Source organism: Bombina bombina, chromosome 1 (genome assembly GCF_027579735.1).
Source record: "Bombina bombina isolate aBomBom1 chromosome 1, aBomBom1.pri, whole genome shotgun sequence".
Taxonomy (NCBI): domain Eukaryota; kingdom Metazoa; phylum Chordata; class Amphibia; order Anura; family Bombinatoridae; genus Bombina; species Bombina bombina.
Genome location: NC_069499.1, coordinates 450,327,606 through 450,345,931, shown reverse-complemented (window position 1 = coordinate 450,345,931; position 18,326 = coordinate 450,327,606). Strand labels below are relative to the sequence as shown.

The 18,326-nt window shown below is 40.6% G+C and overlaps 1 protein-coding gene across 1 annotated transcript in view; it reads left to right on the top strand.

The window, feature by feature from the left end:
* The window catches only part of SLC25A12 (solute carrier family 25 member 12), a 402,930-nt gene that overhangs the window by 247,639 nt on the left and 136,965 nt on the right, over positions 1-18,326 (top strand). Inside the window, exon 12 of the mRNA XM_053698431.1 lies at positions 9,319-9,371. Coding sequence (XP_053554406.1) covers positions 9,319-9,371 — 53 coding nt within the window. The remainder of the gene's footprint in view (positions 1-9,318; positions 9,372-18,326) is intronic.

Sequence of the window (18,326 nt, the reverse complement as noted above, 5' to 3'; positions counted from 1 at the left end):
AGTTAGTACATGTATATAATAATAATAATTTGGGATTTATATAGCGCTTTTCTCCCTGTGAGACTCAAAGCACTTTACAAATATACCAACATAAGACATAAAAGTTAGGAGTTTCTGAAGGTCAGATAAGCGGACTGAATGCCTGATGGGTATATAGGTAAAATAGGATAGGTCTCAGGGCAGAGGACCTCAATGTGTACAGTACAAAACATATATATATAGCTTAGGTGAACAAGAACTAACCTATGGATACATAGTAGTGTACATCTGCAATCTTACCAAGTATGCTGTACATATTCCAAAATAATTTTAAATCAAGCCTTACAGATAAGATACCAGCTATTAGACATAATTAAATTATAGGGAAAGATCGGTGGTTTAACCTGTATGTAAGTATTACCCTAAGGTAAGATATCTACCCTATCAGTAGTGCTTCCTAACGGGCAATATACCTCTAAATAAAGAAATTTTTCAGCCAGTCCTTTGTTGCCATTATATCCTCCATGTACCTATTAAAGCTCTAGCAGTAGTAGTGCTTGATAGCCTTCAGCATGTAAACATTGTGGAATAACACAGTTAGAGACATTAGCAAACCAAAAAAGACAATCGTTGATGGCAAAGCACTTATACAAATTTCCTAACCCTATGTGTATATATAAAAATAAGGGAAAAAAAGGTAACAACTGAATTCCCTTTCATAGGTGGGTGTTAAGGACATCTAGGGAGACATTCAAATAATATTTACTAGAGTCTGGGCTAATAATCAGTGTCTCTGATCAGATGATGAGTAAGGGTGACTACCATTTAGGAGCAAACTGCTTATTTGGCCCCAATCAGCATAGCAAGTACTAATTACCCAACTCCGGTCTTTTCCAAAATCTAATGATATGCAGTGTAGGTACTCCGGCACGTTTGGGAGCTCATTTGGTCCGCTGAGGGACTCTACTAAGGAATCTTTGCAAAGTTGAGTTGATGGGAAAAGAAAGGTAAGTATTCCGAACAAGGCATCCTTCCTCTGTCTACCCCGTAGCAATAGCGTCAGCGGCGAATGCAGTTGTCTAGACTTCTCGTCTAGTTTCTGAGCAGATGATAGTGTCACGGCTCCATTAGGAGCTGCAGGGGTTCCCACAACAACTCCCGGTAGTAGGCCGTGCAGGAGAGACCCCACAGCAGATGTAAGCTTAACTGATAAGGGGTGAATTGATCTGTATAGAAGCATCTGTCCCGGAGAATCCTGAGCAGGGACCGGAAGGGCAGTGATGGAATTTAAGGACTCACAGGTAAAGCAATGCTTTAAGTCCCTAGTTAAGGCATGCCCCCCAATAAGCCATGCCCCCCCCCCCAATAAGGCAGTTTTACGTACTAAATTAGGTTTTCTTCCTAAGGTTGTGTCAGATCGCAACATCAATCAGGAGATTGCGGGTTCTTTCCTTGTGTCCTAATCCTTCTTCATTGAAGGAACGCTTTCTTCACAATTTGGATGTGGTTCGCGCCTTGAAGGTTTATCTTCAGGCTATTATGGAGTTTAGACAATCTTCCTCTTTGTTTTTTGTCTATTCGGGGAAGCGTAAGGGGCAGAAGGCTACTTTGACTTCCCTATCTTTTTGGTTAAGGAGTGTCATCCGCTTAGCTTACGAGACAGCAGGACATGGTCCTCCTGAGAGGATAACGGTTCATTCCATTAGAGCAGTGGCTTCCTCCTGGGCTTTTAAGAACGAGGCCTCTATGGATCAGATTTGTAAGGCGGCTACCTGGTCCTAGTTACACACTTTTTCAAAATTTTACAAGTTTGATGTTTTTGCTTCTGCTGAAGCTGCTTTCAGGAGAAAAATGTTGCAGGCTGTGGTGCCCTCAGAATAGAAGTAACAAAGGAACAATCGGAGCACCGAGTCCAACAAGGTTAAAAATCAATTTTATTGAAAAACGTACAGAATTGCAGGGTCCAGAGACCCCCGGGGTTAAAACTGGGTATTGTTAGGGAAATAAATTACTGGCTGACATTTTTCGGCTCACACGCCGTACTCCAAGCCATGTGTAAGAATTTTTACAATACAAGCAGTTAAAAAAACCTTCCCTGCACTCTGATTGGCCAGCAGGTACACACCTATGTTTCAAAATGACAATCAGGTCTCCAACAGTGTCTGAGGTTCCCATTGGACCGGTGAATCACACCTACCCTTCTCTGGACCAATCAGACACTGTTGGAAACCGAAACCCACGTCAATTGCGCTATTGTACTGCGGTGTCATAGAAAGAGCAATGTGAGCTTAGTTGCAAGTGCATTTTTTTCACACACCTAATGTCAAATGGACACTCTTACGCTATTACACTGTGAAAACATGGATAAAACAATATAAACTTTGTTACAAGGGCTTTTTCACGTGATGTCAAATGGTCATTTCATATAGGATAGAGCATACTGGGGTACATCAAAATTCTTTGCTAATTTGCCTACCTCTAATTATGCTACGATCCTGATCATAGGATCTCAAGGAGTTAACCCTTTCTATGTCTTCAATCAACTATTAGTCACTAAGACCCCAATAGTCAAATGACTAGAATGACTTGTATTCTCAACATTATGGAAAGTACCAAGGATATCGATATAGGTAGGAGACCGGATGATTACCTATAAGGATTGTGTATTTAACCCTGTGTCTACTATTACTTCGTTCAATTTTTTGAAAACAATAAAACCATACATTCTATCTTTTATTTGTTACCTGGTTACTCAGGATTATTAGCTACTCCTATGGTATATAGTCTTAACCCTATAACTATTGTTGCTCTATTAAATTTTTAAAACTTTTTTTCTATTAAATTTTTGAAAACAATTAGGCCATTAATTATGCTATTTAACTTGTTTCCCAGAAACTCACGTTTATAGATAACGAAATTCAGGCTAATAGCATGTATTGAAAAATTACTGATAGGGTTATAGTGATATTAAAGAATTTAACTTAGTAGCGGATTACCAAAAATTAATTATATCAAATTCAGAATTGAGGCCTCCTGGAATTCTAGTCTTTAATTTGAATATCCAGAAAGCCTCCCTCTCTGCTAGTTTCCTAGCTCACCAATTTTTACAGGAAGAACCCTCTCTATGATGTTCCACTTGAAGTGGCTCACATCTTTATTGTGAAAATGGGAGAAGTGGTTGATCAAAGGTGTTGTAAGGGTACCTGCTCTTATGTCGGCCAGGTGCTCTTTTATTCTGACCTGTGCCTCCCTTGTACTGAGGCCCACATACTGGAGAGCACATTGGGTACATGAGATCACATAAACTATATATGTTGACCGACAATTCAGGCACAGTTTTATTGAATATCTTTCACCTGTTGCTAGGCACTCAAAACTATCTCCTAGTTGGGCCTTAGCGCATGCCACACAGGTAAGATAATTGCAATGATACATTCCGTTAAAAATTAACCAAAATGAAGTATTGTTAGTGTTTCTTCCTAATCTCGTAGGAACCACCATATTGCCAACTGTTTTTCACCTGTTGTATGCAAATCTAATTCCCTTCTTTATCGTATTGACTAGCCCATCATCGGCTGATAGGAGGGGAAGATGTCTCCTAATTATGCTGCATATTTGGGGATATTGTTGGGAATATTCTGTAATAAAGACAACTTTGTTCTCTTTCGTGTTGTCTTTGATTTTTTTTGGATACATTCTTTTGTAGAAGTTGTTTCCTATCCAGTAATTTTACTTTCCGTCTAGCTCCCAAGATGGTAGATGCTCTGTAAACCCTCTCCTTCAGTCTCCCAGTAAGATCAATCGCTTGTCTTTCATACTCCTCTTCAGAACTGCAATTTCTTTTGAGGCGTATGAATTGGCCCTTGGCCACACCCTTAAAAACTCTCTGGGGGTGATTACTGAAGGCATGAAGGAGAGAGTTACCAGATATTGGCTTACGGAAAACCCTCGTCTCAACAGACCTATTGGGTATGCCTGTTAATTTGAGATCCAAAAAATGTATCTCATTTCTGTGGGATTCAGAGGTAAAGCTGATGCCTACTTCATTAGAATTTAGAAACTGGACAAACTTCCATTTCAGTCTCTGAGCCCCTCCAAATGAAGAGGAGGTCATCTATACCACAATATTTCGTTTCTGTAGGGGTTCCCACCTCCAAAGACGTGGAGAGCTCCCACCAACCCATAAACAGGTTCGCGTAGGAGGGGGCAAACTTCGCCCCATTGCCGTCCCATGCCTCTGGAGGTAGAAAACCCCACCAAATTCGAACTAATTGTGGGTTAACAAACATTTTGTGACGTTGATCATGTACTCAACATACCCCTGATCCTCTCCATATTCCAAATCAAGAAAATACTTGATAGCTTCAAGACCCTTATCATGAGGTATTGTAGAGTACAGTGATCTAACGTCGACAGTGAGCCACCTAAATTCTTCCTGCCACACCAGATCCCCTAGTAGGTTCAGAATATGCTTGGTGTCAGAAAGGTGACTCCAAAGCTTATTTACCAATAGCTGCAATATACAGTCCAGCCATTCTGATAGATGTTCCAGGAGGGAACCAATTCCACTGACAATTGGCCTGCCCTGTACGTCTGATGTGGACTTATGTACTTTCTGAAGGTGGTTAAAGGTTGGAATGGATGGATTCTCCACCAACAAATACAGTTTAGTATCCTGATCAATCAATTCCAACTCCACTCCGTCATCCACCAGGGAGGCCAATTGTCTTTGAAATGCTTTTGTTGGATCTCCTCTTAGCTGTGTATAATCCTCTTCAATCCTGAGCTGTCTGTGAGCTTCACTGATAAAATCTGCCTTATTTAGCAGCACTATGGTCCCTCCTTTGTCTGCAGCTCTTATCATGATTCCCTTATTCTCTCCAATACTTTTTATTGCTGCTCTCTGTAGCCTATTGATGTTCTGGTTATGGCCTCTTATAGTGGTATATTGTAACTTCACTAGATCTTCCTCAATCCTTTTTTGAAACTTCTCTAATAAATTACCTCTACTCTGAACTGGATAAAAACGTGACTTCAATCTCATACTAGGTTTGTTGGGCTTACATGACCCTATTGTGAGTGCTGAGTCCTGTAAAGACTCTAAAACTCTCGCATCGCAATACTCATGAAAATCTAAAGATAAACTCTCTACAGGATCCCTAGTAGAATCATGATCTAACCCTAATGGAATGGTATCATGTCTCTCATCAGATATTTTGTGTCTTTGGGAATCAAAGAATTTTTGGACTGTCAAATTTCTGATTAGACCATTGACATCCAGTAAAGTCCTGAAAACATTAAAGTCATTAGATGGTACAAATGTGAGGCCTAAACTTAGAACCTCCTGCTCTGCCTCCGACAGTTCATATTCGGACAAGTTTATTATGTTTCTTCTCTGTATCTTCCTTTCCCCCGACACCTCCTGAGGGGATATTGATTCTGTTGGTACTGAGCTCCTTGCTTCTCCTTTCGTGGCTTTTGAAAGCTTTGGTTTCCTCCTCCCCCCCCCCCCCCCCTTTGGGTGTTTTTTGGGGTAAGCAAAAAACCTGTTCCAATTCGGTTCTTGCAGTATCATAGTTAATTCCCCTTTGTGCTGGTTCCTCCCTATAATTGGAAGTTCTGTAGTGATCTTGTGAAGTGTTCTTTAGAATGGGAGGTAATCTATTTGAGCCTTCTTTGGGTCTTACTACTTGCTCACGATGTCCTGTAGGCGCATTGGCTTGTGCTCTTTGAGTCATTGAACCTTGTTCATCTCCGCCTGAGCCGGACACCTCATCATAAGACTCCCCTTCGCTTTTGTGGAAATTCACTCGTCTCCCTCTATTGCGCCTTTGTCTATTGCCGCCCCTCTGGAACTGAGAAATTCATTGTTTTGTTCTTTTCTTTGAGCATATCTTTCCTTTCTGTTCCATACATAGACCTTGTTTTGGTCATAATCTAATTGGTCTCTCGCATATTTTCTGTGTTTAATTTCCATGAGCAACTTCTTGGCCTCTGCTACCACCTCCTGTAGGGTCTTATCAAACCTTACAAAGTTAGCCTCTTTGCTCCGTTTATTTAGTTCCTCTTGAACCGTCCTGATTTTTTGACTCAATTCCTCCAATGCTTTTTCCTTAAAGTCCACAATCGATAGAATGAGTTTCAAGGAACAGTCCGTAAGGTATCCATTGCACGTTTCTATGAATGACTTTTCCTCTGCTATGAATGTAGGGAACTTATTCAACCTGAGTCCTCTTGGTTTAATACCTAATTCTGATATTTTCTCAGGGTCCTAATGTTCCATTTGAGTTTGTCTTCCTTCATTAAGAACTCCATTTCCTCAAAAAGTGCAATTAGACTGTAATTCCTTTTATCAGTTGAGAATATTCTATTACAGTCCCGTAGGCCCAGATCTCTCTCCTGGGCTGAGTGCAATGAAAATGGAATTTCAATCACCTCAGTTTCCCCATCTGACATTTTGTTATTTTAGTATTCATAAATTTTATTATTAATAAACATATACCTGCAAGGGGGGATGTTGGGATCAAAAAGAAAGTTACTAGAGCCTGGCCAATGGCTCTGCCAAAAGGCAAAAAGAGTATAACAAAAAGGTTTTGGGTGTAACAAACTTTAAATCCCAAAACCGCAAAGACACATATGGACACTGTAAACTTTGCTTACAAACATAATCAGGATATGTATTTCTATGCCGCTAGAGCATCCTGCTCTGTGTTCGGCTCACTTAGAATATGATGTAATCCCTTTTTTAGTAGTCCGTGCTTCAAAGCCCTAAAAGTCAAAATCCCACAGTTGGGCAGCACATAGAAACACAAAATATTGCAGACCAATATGTAAATAAATAAGTAAATGAGTAAACAGAGAAACACTTTGTCCAGTAGGCAGCAGTAAAAGAAACAGAGAGACAAGGAGTATAATATAACAGCTCACTGGCTGTACTTACATCCATCTAGTTCCTTATATTCATGTGATATCCGCGGTTTCTTTTCCCTTTCAATCTTGCAGCCCAGAGCTTTAACTCATTGCAGCAGCTGTATCTGGTGTCACCGCTCAAATCACTCAGCGATTTTTCCGTTCTTGCAACTTAGGACGCTCTTTCCCTATGTCTGCTGCATCCGGCGTCTCACTCTTCGCTCCCTGATGTATTCATTCTGCCGGATAGTGGGTTCAATCCAAGCCGCCCACTGATGAGCTTTCCCCCCTTTTGAAGCAGGATAAAAAAGGTGACTTGTTGGTACTCGTGCTCACAAAAAATGGCCAAAAGTTAGAAGTAACAAAGGAACAATCGGAGCACCGAGTCCAACAAGGTTAAAAATCAATTTTATTGAAAAACGTATAGAATTGCAGGGTCCAGAGACCCCCGGGGTTAAACTGGGTATTGTTAGGGAAATAAATTACTGGCTGACATGTTTCGGCTCACACGCCGTACTCCAAGCCATGTGTAAAAAAAATTACAATACAAGCAGTTAAAAAACCTTCCCTACACTCTGATTGGCCAGCAGGTACACACCTATGTTTCAAAATGACAATCAGGTCTCCAACAGTGTCTGAGGTTCCCATTGGACCGGTGAATCACACCTACCCTTCTCTGGACCAATCAGACACTGTTGGAAACCGAAACCCACGTCAATTGCGCTATTGTACTGCGGTGTCATAAAAAGAGCAATGTGAGCCTCTTTCTTTTTGTTCCCTCCCGTTATTCATTCAGTGTACTCTGGAGCTTGGGTATAGTTTTCCCAACAGTAAGGGATGAAGCTGTGGACTCTCCCTATCTTAGGAAGGAAAACATAATTTATTCTTACCAGATAAATTCCTTTCCGTCTGGATAGGGAGAGTCCACGGCCCCCGCACATTTTTTCTTGTCTATGGGCGGTCCCCTATTACTTATTTTACTCTTCTGGCACCATTTATACCCTAATGTTTCTCCTACTTTTCCTTGTTCCCTCTGCAGAATGACTGGGGTAATGAGGAAGTGGGAGGGATATTTAAGCCTTTGGCTGGGGTGTCTTTGCCTCTTCCTGGTGGCCAGGTGTTGTATTTCTCAACAGTAAGGAATGAAGCTGTGGACTCTCCCTATCCGGAAGGAAAGGAATTTATCTGGTGAGCATAATTTATGTATTTTAGCAACTTTCTAATTTAATTTACTCCTATTACCAATTTTCTTTGTTCTCTTGGTATTTTTATTTGAAAAGCAGGAATGTAAGCATAGGAGCCGGTCCATTTTTGGTTCAGCACCTGGGTGGCACTTGCTGATTGGTGGCTAAATGTAGCCACCAATCAGCAAGCGCTACCCAGTGTAAAACATACCAAGAGAACGAAGAGAAATTAATAGGAGTAAATTAGAAAGTATCTTAAAATTGCATGCTCTATCTGAATCATGAAAGAAAAAATGGGTTTAATATCCCTTTAACACTGTTTTAGTTGTAATAAATAATTTTTTGGTGGAGTTTTGCATATGGAAATTTAAAAAATAATTCAGATATTAATAACTGGGGACTCAGTTTACATTGTTTACACTTTGCCAACACTTTTGTTTATGCATTTAAATAATTTTGTATATTTTAAGTTTACAGGAACACCAAATAATTTGAATGTTTAAGCTCTTCTTCAATGTTGTGCAATCTTTGCTGATATTATAAAGTAGTGTGATACGTCTCTCTACATAATTAATAACAACGTACCAATTATCTGTTTATGGTTTGAAAATAATGTAAAAAATCAGTCAAATGAAATCTAAACATTTAGGAATAGATATACAGGTATAGGTTTATATGGATATATATAGAAATAAAAAGTACTTTGTTCTGTATGTGAAGAACATTGGAATGTGAAATATTCATAATTCATGTCGCACTTGAATAGACCTGATCGGGTTAGCGCACGAGTATATGGGTTATTTTTAAGTGTGCATGTTCCATTGAAATCTATGGGGGAATATTATATGTTCATGTAATATAGCGCTCCACTCGTAATCTAGCCCTATGTGTTTAAGCCTCACAAGGAGGCTAAAGAACTAGTTAATTTCCCACAGCTAGTGATTGGCATAGGTGTGAATAGTTACTGATTGGCTGATTGGACTTGTTCTGCTTACTCGAAAATGGATACAAAATTCTGATCTCTAATACAAAAAATAGATGTTCTAATGATTTTGAGCATGTCATTTTTTGATTTACAGTGTTCCTCTAACTTAAATGCATTGTTGTGAGTGTGCAGATTTTTTTATGTATTCTGGTATAATAGACATATTTATTAAATATCAGCAAAGAGCTCAGCTTGAAGAAATATGATATGATTGTTACGTTTGCTACTCTTTAATATGTTTTGCCTGTATCTTTCACACAGGTCTGCTACCACAGCTTGTAGGAGTGGCTCCAGAGAAGGCCATAAAACTCACGGTAGGTTAAAAAAGTGCAACTCTGTTTAAAATAGATGAATGATGTACATGCAGATCACTTTTAAATGAGAAGTGTAAAAGCAGCAGTTGAGCACAGTACTTAACCCCTTAATGACCACAGCACTTTTCCATTTTCTGTCCGTTTGGGACCAAGGCTATTTTTACATTTTTGCGGTGTTTGTGTTTAGCTGTAATTTTCTTCTTACTCATTTACTGTACCCACACATATTATATACCGTTTTTCTCGCCATTAAATGGACTTTCTAAAGATACCATTATTTTCATCATATCTTATAATTTATTATTAAAAAAAATGATAAAATATGAGGAAAAATGGAAAAAAACACACTTTTTCTAACTTTGACCCCCAAAATCTGTTACATATCTAAAACCACCAAAAAACACCCATGCTAAATAGTTTCTAAATTTTGTCCTGAGTTTAGAAATACCCAATGTTTACATGTTCTTTGCTTTTTTTGCAAGTTATAGGGCCATAAATACAAGTAGCACTTTGCTATTTCCAAACCATTTTTTTCCAAAATTAGCGCTAGTTACATTAGAACACTAATATCTTTCAGGAATCCCTGAATATCCCTTGACATGTATATATTTTTTTTTAGTAGACATCCCAAAGTATTGATCTAGGCCAATTTTGGTATATTTCATACCACCATTTCACCGCCAAATGCGATCAAATACAAAAAATCGTTCACTTTTTCACAAATTTTTTCACAAACTTTCGGTTTCTCACTGAAATTATTTACAAACAACTTGTGCAATTATGGCATAAATGGTTGTAAATTCTTCTCTGGGATCCCCTTTGTTCAGAAATAGCAGACATATATGGCTTTGGTGTTGCTTTTTGGTAATTAGAAGGCCGCTAAATGCCACTGCGCACCACAAGTGTATTATGCCCAGCAGTTAAGGGGTTAATTAGGGAGCTTTTAGGGAGCTTGTAGGGTTAATTTTAGCTTTAGTGTAGTGTAGTAGACAACCCCAAGTATTGATCTAGGCACATTTTGGTATATTTCATGCCACCATTTCACCGCCAAATGCGATCAAATTAAAAAAAACGTAAAATTTTTCACAATTTTAGGTTTCTCATTGAAATCATTTACAAACAGCTTGTGCAATTATGGCACAAATGGTTGTAAATGCTTGTCTGGGATCCCCTTTGTTCAGAAATAGCAGACATATATGGCTTTGGCGTTGCTTTCTGGTAATTAGAAGGCCGCTAAATCCTGCTGCTCCTCACACGTGTATTATGGCTAGCAGTGAAGGGGTTAATTAGGGAGTTTGTAGGGAGCTTGCAGGGTTAATTTTAGCTTTAGTGTAGAGATCAGCCTCCCATCTGACACATCCCACCCCCTGATCCCTCCCAAACAGCTCCCTTCCCTCCCCCACCCCACAATTGTCCCCGCCATCTTAAGTACTGGCAGAAAGTCTGCCAGTACTAAAATAAAAGGGTTTTAAAAAAAAATAAAAAAATTTTTTTTTAGCATATTTACATATGCTACTGTGTAGGATCCCCCCCCTTAGCCCCCAACCTCCCTGATCCCCCCAAAACCGCTCTCTAACCCTCCCCTCTGCCTTATTGGGGGCCATCTTGGGTACTGGCAGCTGTCTGCCAGTACCCAGTTTGCAATAAAAAGTGCTTTTTTTTGTTTGTTTGTTTTTTCTGTAGTGTAGCTTCCCCCCACACACACAGACAAACCCCCACCACCTTGCTGATCGTTTTTTTTTTTTTTTTACATTTTTTACATTTTTTTTACATTTTTTATTTCAGCATTTTCTGTAGTGTAGCGGTTCCCACCCGCTCCCTCCCCGTGCACGCGCCCGTCCCCACCCTCCCGTGCACGCGCGCGCGCCCGTGCGCGCCCACGATCCCGCCCCCCTTCACATCAACAGGGCCATCGATGGCCGCCTCCCGGTCCGGCTCCCACCTACCAACGCAGTAAGCCATCGATCTCCGGTGCAGAGAGGGCCACAGAGTGGCTCTCTCTGCACCGGATGGCTTAAAAAGGTTATTGCAGGATGCCTCCATATCGAGGCATCACTGCAATAACCGGAAAGCATCTGGAAGCGAGCAGGATCGCTTCCAGCTGCTTTCCACACTGAGGACGTGCAGGGTACGTTCTCAGGCGTTAACTGCCTTTTTTCTGAGGACGTACCCTGCACGTCCTCAGTCGTTAAGGGGTTAAAGACAGTAAGTTTTGTCATATGCTGTATACTTGGGAAAGTGTGATACAATGGAATTTATTTTCTTTTTTTTGTTGCAAGATCTGTTGTATTTTTAAGTTTAGTTTTTACAATGAATGTCATGGCATGTCTTCTCCATTAATCCTGTATTTTTTGTAAGTGAAATATTAATTTTGTTGCCACAAACTGAATTTCCTATATATGTGTGTATATTCACTATATGGCCACAAGTATTTGGACACCTGACCTGATCTATATGAGTTTGTTGGACATCTGATTCCAAAATCATGGGCATTATTATGGAGTGGGCCCCTCCTTTGTGGCATGAGTGATGCAATAGTGGTGCTATTGTTGCTCCTAGACGCTGCCACTTTACAATAATAGCACTTAAGCTAACGGGCATATCTGGTGGACAAAGGTGGCATCCTATGATAGTGCCATGTTTAAAGTCACTGAGCTCTTCGGTATGACCTATTATACTGTAAGCATTTTTATGGAAATGCCATGACTATGTGCTGGATTTCTTTGCACCTGTTGGCAATAGGTGTCACAGAAGCACCTGAATTTAATAATTAGTAGGGTTGTCCACATACTTTTAGTCATATAGTGTGTGTGTTCTAGAAGTATAAATGTTTCAGGGATTTAACCTCTGGATTACCCTTAACATACTAGCAGCTGTGAATTAATGGGAAAAAGGGGAGGGGGTTTGCTCACTTCTAAAATAAATGAGTACAGAGTAGGTGCAACCTAGAATAAATATAAATGTAGAACAAGAAAAGTAGATTTCTTTTATATAATTGGCAAGAGTCCATGAGCTAGTGACGTATGGGATATACAATCCTACCAGGAGGGGCAAAGTTTCCCAAACCTCAAATTGCCTATAAATACACCTCTCACCACACTCACAATTCAGTTTTACAGACTTTGCCTCCTATAGAGGTGGTGAAGTAAGTTTGTGCTAAGATTTCTATGTTGATATGCACTTCTCAGCATTTTGAAGCACGATTCCTCTCAGAGTACAGTGAATGTCAGAGGGATGTGAATGGAGTACACCTATTGAATGCACGGGGGATCTATTTCATAGGTTCTCTGTTATCGGTCGTAGAGATTCATCTCCTACCTCCCTTTTCAGATCGACCATATACTCTCATATTCCATTACCTCTACAGATAACCGTTTCAGTACTGGTTTGGCTATCTGCTATATAGTGGATGGGTGTCTTTTAGTAAGTATGTTTTCATTACTTAAGACACTCTCAGCTATAGTTTGGCACTTTATTTATTTATATAAAGTTCTAAATATATGTATTGTACTTATATTTGCCATGATTCAGGTTTTCAGTATATTTCCTTTTGCAGACTGTCAGTTTCATATCTGGGAAATGCTTTTTATGAAAAATATATTTCTTACCTGGGGTATAGTCTCTTTCTTTTACAAAGATATGACGAGTCCACGGATTTCATCCTTACTTGTGGGATATTAACCTCCTGCTAACAGGAAGTGGCAAAGAGCACCACAGCAGAGCTGTATATATAGCCCATCCCCTTCCCCTCCACCCCCAGTCATTCTCTTTGCCTGTGTTATACTAGAAAGACATGGTAAAGGGAGGTGTTAGTTTTAGTTTCTTCAATCAAGAAGTTTTTTATTTTAAATGGTACCGGTGAGTACTATTTTCCTCAGGGGGATATGAAAGAAGATTTCTGCCCTGAGGTTGATGAACTTAGCAGTTGTAACTAAGATCCACGCTGGTTCCCACAAGACTTCTGAAGGTAACCATGAGACATCTTCAGGGTGGAGACCGGTTTCATGCTACAAGCAGCATTAAGGTATGTGCAGTTTTTTTATTCTGAGGAGACTTGGTATATCAGAACTGGCTGGCAGTTATTTCCCTGTATGGGAATGGGTAAGCAGTAATCCTAATTTACAAGAGGGGTATTAATGGAGTCCCTTGATTTCTCTTGTAAGGTGTATCCAGTCCACGGATTCATCCATTACTTGTGGGATATTCTCCTTCCCAACAGGAAGCTGCAAGAGGATCACCCACAGCAGAGCTGTCTATATAGCTCCTCCCCTGACTGCCACCTCCCAGTCATTCTCTTGCAGCTCTCGACAAGGGAAGCAGCTAGAGAGATGTGGTGCATTAATGTAGTTTATCTTCAATCAAAAGTTTATTTTCAAATGGTACCGGAGTTGTACTATTTTAGCCTCAGGCAGAAAGGTGAAGAAGAGTCTGCCTGTGGTCTTTGATGATCTTAGCAGGTTGTAACTAAGATCCATTGCTGTTCTCACACATAACTGAAGAGATGGGTAACTTCAGCTGGGGGAATAGCGTGCAGGGTCTCCTGCTCTGATGTATGTGCAGTTTTACATTTTTCTAGAGAAATGATAAGCTAGAAAATGCTGACAATACCGGATTTATTTAAGGTAAGCCTGATTACAGTGACTTAATAACAACTGGTATCATGCTAGCTGTAAAGGGTAATATTTTTATTATTTACTCACATTACTGAATAGATATAACCAAAAAAGGATCAATTTAGGAGTCACTCCTATATATACAAATAAGTCTTGTCCGTAGAGTATACTTTTGCGTTGTGTAGTTTCCACCAATATATTATGGTTGTCTTCGTGGTGTATAGGAACAAGCTTGTGCTATTGAGTGGCTATACCTGGAGCATAATCGTGTATACAGAAAACTCATGTATCAAACAAACACTACTGCTACGTGACTCACCCCTCCGAGGACTGCAATTTCGTCAGGTTCACTTGGAGGATTAGCCTTACTAGAACTTCCGTAGCCCCTTCGATCCTCTCCACCGACTCTCAAATTGCCGGGCTCACTCCAGGAGCCACCTATGCCCCCGCTACTCACGCAGCTCGTGTGCCCGGCTCCTCTGGGTGACGTCACTCTCTGGCGTGTTTCAATCTCTGTTGCGCTACGTATCCCTGCGCACAGCTCTGTAGCCACCCAATGCACTCGCCTCACCGCTGCCAACCACTACTCGAACTCCCACGTCTGAGCCAACTCTCCGGCTCAAGGATCCGCCTGCTGAACCAAGGTAGGGTCTGTGTAGAAGGAACAAAGGAGCTTCCCACTCCTCTTAAGTCATGTAGAAAAATAGTTTCCAAGAAAGGCCACGACCCTCAATGCGATAATAAAAATCCAATTTATTATGTACACATAGTACAAACGATTAAAACAAGTAGAGCAGCATCAAAAAATGTACAAAGTGTAGGTAAGATCACAGTCCCACAGTTTCTCAGAGTCCCATCATTCAAGATGGAGACTATGCAAACAATTTTAACAATGATCCAGGAGGGTCAATATATGACTACCGTGGACTTAAAGGATGCTTACCTTCATATTCCTATCCACAAGGACCATCATCAGTTTCTAATTTTTGCCTTCTTGGACAAACATCAGTTCGTGGATCTTCCCTTCGGGTTGGCCACAGCACCCAGAATCTTCACAAAGAGGCATAGCAGTGGCGCCTTATCTGGACGATATTCTGATCCAGGCGTCAACATATCAACTGACAAAGTCTCACACGAACACAGTGTTGTCTTTCCTGAGAACTCACGGTTGGAAGGTGAACATAGAGAAAAGTTCACTTGTTCCACAGACAAGGGTTCCTTTCTTGGGAACTCTGATAGACTCGGTAGCCATGAAAGTATTTCTGATGGAGGTCAGAAAATCAAAGATTCTAAATACTTGCCGAGCACTTCAGTCCATTCCTCGGCCATCAGTGGCTCAGTGTATGGAAGTAATTGGATTAATGGTTGCGGCAATGGACATCGTTCCGTTTGCTCGCTTTCATCTCAGACCACTGCAGCTGTGCATGCTCGGACAGTGGAATGGGGACTATGCAAATTTATCTCCTCAGATAAATCTGGATCAAGAGACCAGAGACTCTCTTCTTTGGTGGTTGTTGCCGGATCATCTGTCCCAGGGGACTTGTTTCCGCAGACCCATGTGGGTAATAGTGACAACAGACGCCTTCTGGGCTGGGGTGCGGTCTGGAACTCCCTGAAGACTCAGGGTGTTTGGAGTCAGGTGGAGTCTCTACTTCCAATCAATATTCTGGAACTGAGGGCAATATTCAATGCGCTTCAGGCTTGGCCTCAGTTGGCTTCGGCCAAATTCATCAGATTCCAGTCGGACAACATCACGACTGTGGCTTATATCAATCATCAAGGGGGAACAAGGAGTTCCTTAGCGATGAGAGAAGTATCCAAGATAATCCGTTGGGCGGAAACCCACTCTTGTCATCAGTTAGCAATCTACATCCCAGGAGTAGAGAACTGGGAAGCGGATTTTCTAAGTCGACAGACTTTTCATCCGGGGGAGTAGGAACTTCACCCGGAGGTATTTGCCTTATTGATTCTCCTATGGGGCAGACCGGAATTGGATCTGATGGCATCTCGACAGAATGCCAAGCTTCCAAGATACGGATCCAGGTTGAGGGATCCTCAGGCCGAACTGATAGATGCCTTGGCAGTGCCTTGGTTGTTCAGCCTAGCTTATGTGTTTCCACCGTTTCCTCTCCTTCCACACGTGATTGCTCGAATCAAACAGGAGAGAGCTTCAGTAATCCTGATATCGCCTGCGTGGCCACGCAGGACTTGGTATGCAGATCTAGTGGACATGTCCTCTCTTCCACCGTGGCAAGACTATGCAAGATTAAAACGTAATCTGAGATAAATATTGCTTTCCTTACTCATAAAGGTTTATAAAAGTGTTTAAAACATAGTAAAAATGTAAAATACATTCATTATTTATGTGGAAACTTCCTTTGAGACAGGACCTTCTCATTCAAGGTCCTTTCCAACATCCAAATCTAATTTCTCTGCAGCTGACTGCGTGAAGATTGAACACTTGATTTTATCGAAGTGAGGATTCTCTGATTCGGTTATCAGTACTTTGATACAGGCTAGAAAGCCTGTCACTAGAAAAATCTATCATAAGATATGGCGTAAATATCTTTATTGGTGTGAATCCAAGGGTTACTCATGGAGTAAAGTTAGGATTCCTAGGATTCTGTCTTTTCTCCAAGAAGGATTGGAGAAAGGGTAATCAGCTAGTTCCTTAAAGGGACAAATTTCTGCTTTGTCAGTTTTGTTTCACAAACGTTTGGCAGATGTGCCAGATGTTCAGTCTTTTTGTCAGGCTCTATATAGAATTAAGCCTGTGTTTAGACCAATTGCTCCTCCCTGGAGTTTAAATGTAGTTCTTCGAGTTCTTCAAGGTGTTCCATTTGAACCTATGCATTCCATAGATATTAAATTGTTATCTTGGAAAGTTCTGTTTTTGGTTGCTATTTCTTCTGCTCGAAGAGTTTCTGAGCTTTCAGCGTTACAGTGTGATTCGCCTTATCTCATATTTCATTCTGATAAGGTGGTTTTACGTACTAATCCTGGTTTTCTTCCCAAGGTTGTTTCCAATAAGAATATTAATCAGGAAATTGTTGTTACTTCTTTGTGTCCTAATCCTTCTTCTAAGAAGGTGTGTCTGTTGCATAACCTGGACGTGGTCCGTGCCTTAAAGTTCTACTTGCAGGCAACTAAGGATTTCCGTCAATCATCTTCATTATTCATTGTTTATTCTGGAAAGCATAGGGGTCAGAAAGCTACGGCTACCTCTCTTTCTTTTTGGCTGAGGAGTATCATCAGCCTGGCATATGAGACTGCTGGACAGCAGCCTCCTGATAGAATTACGGCTCATTCTACTAGGGCTGTGGCTTCCACATGGGCCTTTAAAAACAATGCTTTTGTTGAACAGATTTGTAAGGCTGCGACTTGATCGCCTCTTCATACTTTTTACAAATTTTACAAATTTTTTACTTTTGCTTCTTCTGAGGCTGTTTTTGGGAGAAAAGTTCTTCAAGCAGTGGTGCCTTCCATTTACGTCTCTGTCTTGTCCCTCCCTTTCATCCGTGTCCTGTTGCTTTGGTATTGTATCCCACAAGTAAAGATGAAATCCGTGGACTCGTCGTATCTTGTAGAAGAAAAGGAAATGTATGCTTACCTGATAAATTGATTTCTTCTACGATACGACGAGTCCACGGCCCTCCCTGTCAATTTAAGACAGATTATTTTTTATTATTTACAACTTCAGTCACCTCTGCACCTTTTAGTTTTTCCTTTCTCTTCATATAACCTTCGGTCAAATGACTGGAGGTGGAGGGTAAGGGAGGAGCTATATATACAGCTTTGCTGTGGTGCTCTTTGCCACTTCCTGTTAGCAGGAGGATAATTCCCACAAGTAAGGATTAAATCCGTGGACTCGTCGTATCGTAGAAGAAATCAATTTATCAGGTAAGCATAAATTTCCTTTTTTATTTTTATCCCTCCCTCTCTAGTGAATCTTGCGTGGAGTTCCACATCTTGGGTATTGCTATCCCATACGTCACTAGCTCATGGACTCTTGCCAATTACATGAAAGAAAACATAATTTATGTAAGAACTTACCTGATAAATTAATTTCTTTCATATTGGCAAGAGTCCATGAGGCCCACCCTCTTTTTTATGATGGTTATGTTTTTTTTGTATAAAGCACAATTATTTCCAAATTCTTTGGTCGATGCTTTTTACTCCTTCCTTTATCACCCCACTTCTTGGCTATTCGTTAAACTGAATTGTGGTTGTGGTGAGGGGTGTATCTATAGGCATTTTGAGGTTTGGGAAACTTTGCCCCTCCTGATAGGATTGTATATCCCATACGTCACTAGCTCATGGACTCTTGCAATTTATCGGGTAA